We start from the raw sequence: 10,296 nt of genomic DNA, 5'->3' as shown, positions 1-10,296 counted from the left end.
TTTATTCACTGAAATTCAGAGGCAGCCAAGGAGAACTATATGGCCCCTGGGTCTAATTTTAAAACATAAGAAAAATTTTCTTTCTCTCCAAAGAAGCCTTTCCCTCCAGTCTCATGGATCAGTATTGTGTCACATGATCCTTCCTAAGAAAATCACTAGCAAGAAAAATGGATTAATTTCAAGGCTCAGACCAATCTCCCCTTAAGCTGGGTATAGGGTCACTTTCGCTGAGCACATAGCCATGAGGCAGAGGATGCCCCCTCCCCAGCAAAATTGGGCTTCTGCCAGCAAGAAAGATAACAAAAGCATAGATTTGTGGGTTACCCACAGTATCTGCCTCAGAAGCCTTTACCCCAAATCAGACTCTTCGACCCCTGACCTCATCATCCCCGTTACATATTCAAACAGATGCAAGAGGAGCAGAATTAAGGCTCAGAGTGAATTTCAGGGGGAAGTGGTCATTTTCAATACTTCTGCAGGAGATTCCTAACTCTATGGGAGCAACTGATTCCAAGACAGATCACACGTCTGCTTTTAGGTTCATGGAGGTCCACATTAGGATTCATATTCACCTCGGGATTTCTAGCCAGTTGAGGTGTCTCTTGGGAAGAACCCCATGGAGGGCACTAGTGGGCTGAGACACCCAAGAGAGGCTCAAGGAGAAAAAGCCAGTGTCAGATTGCCAGATAAGAAGGGAGATTCTGAGATGGCACAGGGTCAGCCACTCAGATGGTCCCCAGGGTGTCGGACATCGGAGTCCCTCACACGTAGGAGTAGACTCTAAGGAACAATGACACTGCAATGGGGCGACACAAGGAGGGTCAGTGGTATTTGGGGCCAGCAGTTTTGGCCGCCATGCTGATCCTAGCTTCCAGAAGGAGCATGAAACAGACACGTCCACAAGGAGTCAGGGCAGAAAAGGAGAATACGGAGGAGGCAGTGGACATCAGCACAATGAACACCCCAAGGAAATCTCAGCAAGAGCCGGAGAAGGACATTGAGGGAGCACTGGAGGGCTTCAGACTGCGTGCACCGGGACACAGAGTGATGTTTTACTCCAAGGCTAGCGTGGCGTGGAAAATGTGAACTTGGTTGAATTAATAACTTTATCTTTGGTAAAACTGAAGGATGCTTCACACTGGAGTCAAGCACCTCATTGATAATTCAGGCCCAATTCACCAGCTGGAACATCAGCCCTCTGAGGATAAGAATGATGTTGTAAGTCTTCCTGGCACCTCTGCCTAGGGGAGTGTCCCCAATATAATGGCTGTCACAATTGTTTGTGGATATTGTTTTTCATAGCGTTTTTTAGGTCATGAATACAGCATCCCAGCACACTTCAAACGACATAGCAATGCACAATGTCATCTATATAATAATGGATTCAAACATATATTTATGAAATAAGCTGTTGCAATTGTGGTTACTTACCATGATAACCTTTAAATTCTACATTGAAATTATTTTAGCTTTTATGAGACGTGGGCAGTTGAAATTAGTTGCACAGGGAGTTAGTGCTCAAGGAAATGAAAACACTCAGGAGCAACCATTAGAAGAATGAGAATTCTGCTGACGACAGATAGAAGGCGGCTTATTTTTCCCAACAGTCACTTAATGGAAACTTCCACTAAAGGGTCTATGTCCAGAATCTCACAGGGAAAGGTTGAGAAGTCTCCTTTGGTTTACCCTGTGAAGTGGATATTTTGTTATCAGTGGAAATGAAAAGGGAACTGGTGTTAGTGGGCTTGTCCGTAACAAGGGGATGAGCAGAGCATCCCACCAGCCAGAACTGGCATTGCAGACAGCAGGGGCCCCGGTCCAATGATGATGTGCAACCTTCACCTCTGTCTAGACTCGCCTTGCAGACTGCACGGTGCTTTCCATCTATTACCTCACTGTATCTTTAGAATCTCCCTAAGGGATAGGCAGGGCAGGAATTCTCAGCCTCATGGTGGAATTGAGGGATCTAGGTTGAGAGAAGAGGGTGACTCGGTCAAGACGGTACCCCAGTGCAGGAACACCAACATCCTCTGAAGTCCATACCTTGCGGTAAATAAACGCCCCTGTAGGATTCCAGCAGGCATTGCCCCCCGACACAACAGTCTGTTGAAAGGAATACTGGAAATAAAACGCTTCAAGGACGGAACCTGGTACAAGAGGGGCTGTGATTTCCTGGACACCGGGATGTGTTCTCTAACAAGGGAAGACGAGGCACTGAGCTGGGAGTCAGGCATGTCATGGTGGGGAGCGTGAGTTCTGGGGAGGGGGTGGGAAAAGTGGTCCTCCCCGCCAGGAGGGGGCGCTGCACGCCAGGGACACAAGCCTCCATCCTCTTCTCCCTGGATTCAGAGTCCCAGCTGCTTCGCCTGCAGGGCGTCCCGCTCCAGGAGCAGCAGGCTGGGGGGTGGGGGGCCTCTGAGAGCTCAGCCTCTGGGTCTCAGGGACCTGGGGGATTCAACCTGGGCTCCGCCCTAAACAGCGACTGACCTCAGAGGAGGTTCTCTAATCTTCTCTTCACCTCAGTGTCCTCATCTGCAAGTGCGGACGCAATGAACTGATTAATTTGATTAACGAATTGATCTCTTGAGGCTCTTGGGAGGAAAAAGGATGCAGCAGACAAAGCACTAAGCACGGCGCCTAGCACACTTTAAGCTCTCACTAAAGGTCAGAAACGGCTGTTATCGTGATTATACAGGACTGGGTCTGAATAGAAATGGAGCCGTACATGACATGGCGATGTTAAAGTCATTGTCATTAATAAATGCAAGAGATGCTTGTCCTCTCCAACTCATGCTATAAATACAACTTGAAAAATTATTTGTTTTGGTTGTTTCTTCCACGCTGTGCTGTCACACTCTGAGAATGTGCTCACTGTGATACTGTCATTAGAACTTACTGCCCAGAGTGGCACAGAAGGTGGCACCTTTCAAAGAAAGCCACCGCGTATTCTGAAAACTTAGATGGGGTTAAACCACATTCTCTTTCATTCTCAATTCTAATCTTGGGGAAGAAACAACACGCCACCTTCTCAGAAACCCTCAATATAAGGTTTAGTTGCAATTTCCTCTCAGAAACAGAAGCAGTCCCATTCTCAAGCTCAGAAGTTCCGCAAAACAAATGTAGAAGTGTTCTAGTGTCTTGTGCAAATTCGATGTTAAAAAAGTCTTAGCTGTGGGGCCAGCCCTGCAACGCAAGCGGTTAAGTACTGGCGCTCCGCTCCGGATCCTGGCCACGCACCAACTCACCGCTTGTGGAGCCAGGCTGTGGCGGTGTCCCATATAAAGTAGAGGAAGATGGGTATGGATGTTAGCCCAGGGCCAGTCTTCCTCAGCAAAAAGAGGAGGATTGGCAGATGTTAGCTCAGGGCCGATCTTCCTGACAAAAAAAAAAAGTCTCAGCTGAGCCAGGAGAGCCAGAAGGAGAAGGCTGCTTTATGGACAAGTGAACATGTCTAAGGCATAAGCTGGAGGAGAGAACAGAAATGCCTTCATATCACCTGAGATGGCGCATTCGTTTCCAGGCAGGGAAATGCCGAACTGTGGGCATCAGACACACATCTGCCCGCAAAGAGGCAAGGGAGAGGTTAGCTGGACTGGCCGAGAGCTGTGAAATCAAGGAGGGTCACGTTCTGGGTGTGTTCATCATATCAGGCCTTTTATCTTCTGCTCTTTGCACATAATTGGTCTTTCCTTGGTGTCACACAAATGGGACATCAAAACAGTTTACAATGTTGGTAACAGAATTGTTCCCTGGAAAACATAAAATGCACACTATCGTCCAAGCGTGAAGTATCACCTGGCTCCTCAAAGATTTATTTGTTAAATCAAGGTTAAATTTAGGTTGCACCATAAAACAACTGTTTCAGGCTTTGCTTCTTTTCGTTTCTAATATTTTTACTCCTATGGAGCAGCAACGGCCTCTAAATAGTTTTTCAAACATTTTTCAGGTTTCAGTACTTAGAAATGGCATCTGTGCCTGGTTGATGTAATCTGGCTCTTAAACATTAGTTTCTGTAGCAACATGAATGATCAAGTCAAACCTTCCTCATTTTTTAAGAAAACCACTAAGCTCACAAATGTTTTACTAATGGGTAGAAGTTTCAACATCCTTCTACGGTCGCTGCGATGATTCATCTCACAATAGTGATCTTGAGGAATGAAAATATTTTGTCTATTTTCATCATAATTAAAATATTTAATGGGAAATAATCATTTATTTTATATAACATCCACTTTAAAGTTAACAATCAAAACTAACATGGCTCAAGTCATTCAACCAACATTTACTGAGTACCTACTACATACTCAACGTTATTTTAGGCATTAGCTATCAAAAGTCTACTCCTTACACTTGAGAGGCTCACAGCCTATGAGATGGGATGCATGAGGAGTAACGGATTCAAGGGTCTAGAGATCTAAATTTGGCAACTAATTCAGCCTCTCAGAGCTCTGGATGAGAAGACCACCCGGGATGATCACAGATTCTATAGCTGCTTGTTGGACTCTGCTTTGGCCCGGGCCTGGAGTCAGCAGCCTAGGTTTTAGCAGGATGAGGACACCAAGAGGTATAGATAAAAGGGAGATTGCAGTGCCCTAATTTAAAGGCCTCTAGTAAGATGAAATTATCATGCATTCCACATGTTAGCAGGCCAGAGTAACCAAAGCTAAGGCTACTGAGCCCTTGCTCTGTGCCAGGTACTCGATAAGCACTTAAGTGCATTATTGTGATTCATCCTTTCCCACAACCATTATGATCCCATTTTACAAATGGGAAAACTGAAGCTGAGGCTAAGGTACTTCAGCAAAATCATGGGGCCCTAACCAGTTGAGTCAGAATTTGAAACTAGACGTTTTTGGCTCCAGAGTTCAGACTCAACCATCACTTAGTAACTATCAAGCTTGTTAATATCTGCCGAGTGCCTCCATGAGCTACCCATTGTACCTGTCAGAGGTTCTATCGATTCTGGCCCAATCACTTTTTCTTTAGAAAGTGGAGCTTTTCTCTATGGCATGTACAGAGCATGGTGATCTTACTACACCTACTGTTTAAGAGGACTCAAGTCTTGGAGCCCAGTCCTTCTGATGGGTTCAAGAGTGAGGGACTCAGCCCAGATATGAGCAGAGAGGCAGCCAAGATGCTGAGCATCTTGGTGGTTACTAACAGTGTTGTAATAGCACACAGCTATTTCCAATTGTACATAATCAGATAATATCTTGGAAGTAATTAACAATCATGACCCTTTTAATAACGGAGAGACTGAAGACAGCAAGGCGTTGGGCCATTTTCCTCAAGAACTTGTGAGGACCATGGACAAGGCGCCGTAAGTGGATGCACAGATTCCTGCATTCGGGGCCTCTAAATCCACCACTCGGGGCTGAGGTGGACACTTAAACCATAAAAGCAGAGACAACCGATCCAGCCCTAGACCCCGTTAGGACCCCAGAGACCACCTTGTGATCCATCCCTCCACTCAGCGTAGGAGACTCAGAGAATAAACAGGGGCAACTTTAAAAACCATCCACAATTTCCCCAAACGTTTGATTGTATAAATAATTTATTTCTGTTCACAGCATCATATATGCATATAAAAGGAACGGAAACAGAAGAGGAGGAGGATCAGGACAGAGCATCACAGCAGTAGGAACGAAAACTGAAACCAGAAGACATAGTCCCAACACCATGACAGAGAATTTGTGAAGAGAATTGTCCTGAAACAAAACCGGCCTCCCTGTACCTACGAGAAAACATTTCAAAAGCTCATACGGGGAGGCCAACTTCTTCTATATGAAACCCATTCATTCTCCAAAGGCAGGAGGCATAATGAACCACTGACTACTATGTTGGAGGGGCCTCCCCCAGGGTGACCCCTCCAAGGTGGTTTGATCTGTGCTTCCTCTGGTCAGAGACAAAATGGGCAATTATTAGGTCAAACATTACAGAAATCAACTGAGACTCTTAACTAGTAGCTGATACACCACAGAGCTTTACTTTACTGCACAATTACTAACAGTCGACTGCACCCTTAAGTATCGATAATGCAAAAAACAGAATCCTTTTGCATCATTTGTAAAGCATCACAGGATTTGAACAGTGATCTTGAACCTAAGTATTGTTAGCACGAGAAGGTTACAGTATTTGGCATCTGCAATGTCACAAAATAAATATATTATTCTCTCAATAGTGTGGAACTACCAAAATGTCAAAGTGCTTAAGAAATTGTCGCATGTGAAGAAAATAAAGAAGATGGATTTTTTTTTTAATAATTCTATACAGAATCTTCAGATGATGGGACCAGCCCATTTAGAAATCAGTGAATATGCTGTCGATATGTAAACTGAAATCCTGCAGGCTTTTCAACACTGCTTAGCTAGATTTTTCTCTACTGAGTTTCTACAAAAAGACCAGCTTTGGAGGGGTAGCAAATACACTGACAAAAGAGAAAAGAAAGATGGGCTGCTAGTTTTCTTCTTTTAAAATATTTCTTAGAAGAATTGAGTTTCAAGCAGGAAGCCAGGACTTCTATCTCTGGTTCTTAAATTACCTTTCTGAGTGCAATGGACAAAAGGCATGGATTTATAATTTGACTAATTCACATGCTCAAGCATGATCATGCCAATTTCTAGAGGCCTCCTTCATAAAGAAATTTATAACAGCAGGGGAAAAAGCCTCATTCTGCCTGTAAACATGGATTCAGAGGAAATAAAAATCAAACAGTAAGTTTAAGTGTCCCTTTTGATACAATGTTTCAGGGTAAATGACAGCTTCTGCAAACAAAGACTCAGTCCTGATTATAAAGGATTTTTTTAATTACATTATTAAAAATATGTATTTATTCTACTTTCACTTTATCTATGTTTCCAAAGCCTCTTTCAAGTAAACGGGGAGGTGCCTGAGTACAGGTGACCATTACATCACGCTGCTTTCCTTTATCCCATGCACTCATTGTTTGCAATTGCTACGCAGCCAGTTCCCACAAGAATGAATTAGGAAAGACCTCATCCTTGTGTGTTTCTTTTGCTTTAAAATCCATGCAACGAGGTCGGCTTTTGCAACAAGGTGGGTTTTATTTTTTGATGCATGAACATCAAATACTCTAACGAGACATTTGTAATGAAATACTTAAACCAGATAGGCCACAATGAACCAAATTAGAAATTTGAACATGTCGCCACTCGCAGCGTAAAGGGATCTAAAAGGGCAGAGCAAAGTCTTTTTTCCTAAGGTGAATATTTTTAAGGTGAGTATTCATCTGTAGAAGGATTTTTTGTAAAACGTCTGAAAACCAAAACCCATCATCAGGCGGTTAGTATGACAAGACACATCCCTTGCAAAAACCATCTTGCCATTCAGCACACATCTGCAGCTGGTGTGGGCTCACACAAACCAGTCAGTAGGCTAAGAGAACTTAAGATTCCGCACACATTGGTCTAGGTATTTATGCCGATTACACAGTACAGAGGGAGGTCCCGGTATCTACACACACACCCCATCCAGCATTTACGCCAAGAGCCTTACCCTTTAAACACCTTTAACTATCCTGCAGACAGTAAATGCATCATTTGCCACCACCTCCAACAGTTTTTTTTTTTAATTTTTATTGGTCTCTTTGTGTGATAATGACCTACACATGGACAGGGTCCAAACCATCTGGAAGATGTCTCATTCCAGGCTGAAAAGCAGTTCTCAACAAAACTGGTCTTCCGTAGCCACCACAAAGCACCAGGAAAGGGCATCTTCGCAGCCATTCCCCAGCCAAGGCTGGCACACGGCCTCATGCCCTCAGGCTGTGTATTGTTCCAGGCAGTCCTCTGCCGGCCCAAACCACCACCTCGTTTGGGCCCAGAGCAGGACAAACGAATTTTCAACAGGGGCCTGCCCTGTGACATAAAATTATCCAGCTTCCACAGCTCATCCATGCAGGGAGCGGCTGTCCCCCCAGCACCGCCCACTGCCAACATGCTCCCGGATGGGTTCTGGGAACTGCATACCTCAGGTAACTCACAGGTGCGTTCCCAGTGAGGGCGGGGCAGCCTGAGCTTCTGGCCCTGCCGGAGTGGGAAGAAATCGCTTTTGTCTCTGACATCTGAGCCTTCCACCTGGACCGGGAGGGCGGACAGCAGGACCTGAACGTCCACTTCCCAGCGCTGCCCCTCACCCCATTAGTAGCTCCGGCGTTCAGACAAAAGGTCCCGCGAGCTGGGGGCGGGGGCAGGTCGAGGGCAGGCTGGCAAGTCAGCCTACATACCCAGGTTAAGTCACTAGTCCTGCATTTGGGTGCAGAGATTCCGCTTTAAAAATTCGAAGCATCGCTTTGGTTCGCCGTCTTTGTTCGCGGGCGCGGGTTCTCGCTCCTCCATCCATCCATCCGCCCCTCCACCCATTCATTCATTGCTGACTCCTCGCTCGCTCTCCCCTGGCTCCCGAACGCTGCCGGGCGCATTACCGCTTCTTCTTCTGCTTGAGGGATTTCCTGCGTTTCAGGATCATCTCATAGAGCTTGTCCATGCCCTCGGTGAGGCCCTCGCCGATGATGGCGCACGCCGGCTGGACGTGGTAGGTGGTGGCCGGGATGAGCTCGTGCAGCGCCAGCTGCTTCTCGATCTCGGCCACCGGCAGCGACTTGGGCAGGTCCTGCTTGTTGGCGATGACCAGCAGCGGCGTGCCCTGGTTCTCGGCGAACTTGGTCACCTTGTGCAGCTCTGTCTTGGCCTCCTCCAGCCGGTCCACGTCCACCGAGTCCACCACGTAGATGATGCCGTCCGTGCAGCGGCTGTAGGACTTCCAAAGCGGCCGCAGCTTCTCCTGGCCGCCCACGTCCCAGAAGTGGCAGCTGATGCCCTTGGCTGTGCCGTTGCTCAGCTTGATCTTCTCCGTGTTGAAGCCGATGGTGGGCACCGTGTTCACGAACTCGTTGAACTTGAGCCGGTAGAGCACCGTGGTCTTGCCGGCCGAGTCCAAGCCCAGCATGACGATGTGCAGGGACTGGAAGGCCGAGATGTTGGAGGAGATGTTGCCCATGGCTCCTCGCTGCGGCGCGGGCCACTGCGGCTGCGGCGGGAGGGCGCCGCCCCCCGCAGTTCCGAGCCCGACGAGGCCGGGCGCACCTGGGCTCCGCCTGCCGCCCTCCGCCGCGGGCACCGGCCGGGCCTCGGCGGCCCCGGGGCGCACGGCTCGCTCAGACGCCGCGCCCGCGCCGGCCGGGCATCGCGTCTCTCCGGCGGGCTTTTGTCTCCTGCGAAGCCGCCTCCGCTGCCGCGGCGCGGGATGCTCGCGCCCGGCGCCCTCCCCCGGCCCGGGCTCGCTCTGCGGCTGCCTCGGGCCGCGCCCCCGCGCTCCGGCCGCTGCTCCGGCTCTCCGCGGCCGGCCGGCCGGCTCCGGGCTCCCGGCGCTCAGTGGCGGCCTCTGCCGTGGGCGGCGCCGCGGGGCCGCTCCCGCTCCCGGGGCGCGCCTCGGAGGCGCAGGCGGGGCGCGGGCTTCCCCGGGCGTCGCTGCCGGCGCGGCCGTCTGGCTGTCCCCGCAGTCCCGCGCCGCCGCCGCTAGCCTGCAGCGGCCGGAGGGCGCCGGCTCCGCCCCGGGCCCGCCCCCGGCCCGCCCCCGCCCCGCCCCGGCCCCGGTCGGGCGTGGACGGCTCCGCCCCGCGGGCGGTTTTCGCGCCTTCCGAGCGTTCGAAACGGCCCTCGGCGTGCTGCTCCCGCGCCTCGCCCGGACAATGGGCCCGGGGCCGCTCTTCCTCCCGGCAGACTGACGCATCCGATAAAAATAGCTCCCGGCTCCCGGAACTCGCCCGTCCCCCGAGCCCGGGCCGGCGGACTGCCCGGCGGGGCCGCAGCCGTGGGCGGCGTGGCTGCCTCCGGGAGCCGGTTCGGGGGTCCCGGCTTTGTAGGCGCTGGCGCGGCCAGGAGTCCGGAGTGGGGGTGGGGGGGGAGGGCAGGGCAGCGTCCTCCCAAGGGGCTGGAGAACGCCCGGGGTGGGGGTGTGAGTGCCCTGCTGGGGAGCGAGGGTGGTGGGGTCAGATCCCCAGAAGGGAAAGGAGGGCGCTGGCCTCAGTGAACCACCAGCCCGCACCCCGAGCCGCACCCAGCCTGAGCACCTTCCCACTGTCGTGCCGTTTGCCGTGGTGCCCTGGGCCCTGGCCCTCCGTGATGCCCTGGCTTCCTTTCCTGCCAGAGCTCCAGGGAGCTCCACCCGGCCTGTGCCCAGGGCATCTTGGAGGCCCAGCTTTTCTGGCCTGCTAGCAATGATTGAGTGGAGAGGTCCAGAGGTCAGGCATTTGCATCTTAGACCGAGATGGGGGGA

The 10,296-nt window shown here is 50.3% G+C and overlaps 1 protein-coding gene across 1 annotated transcript; it reads right to left on the bottom strand.

Annotated features, from left to right (window-relative positions):
• Window positions 1-5,536: 5,536 nt before the first annotated feature.
• On the bottom strand, window positions 5,537-9,471 carry ARL4C (ARF like GTPase 4C). The gene has a single exon (XM_004427708.3). It carries the CDS (start codon window positions 9,016-9,018, stop codon window positions 8,440-8,442), a length of 579 nt encoding a protein of 192 aa, XP_004427765.1. The 5' UTR covers window positions 9,019-9,471; the 3' UTR covers window positions 5,537-8,439.
• Between the last annotated feature and the right edge of the window lie 825 nt (window positions 9,472-10,296).

Source organism: Ceratotherium simum, chromosome 37, assembly GCF_057802395.1.
Source record: "Ceratotherium simum simum isolate JZ-2026a chromosome 37, ASM5780239v1, whole genome shotgun sequence".
NCBI classification, from domain to species: domain Eukaryota; kingdom Metazoa; phylum Chordata; class Mammalia; order Perissodactyla; family Rhinocerotidae; genus Ceratotherium; species Ceratotherium simum.
This window is presented reverse-complemented; position numbering and strand designations above follow the sequence as displayed.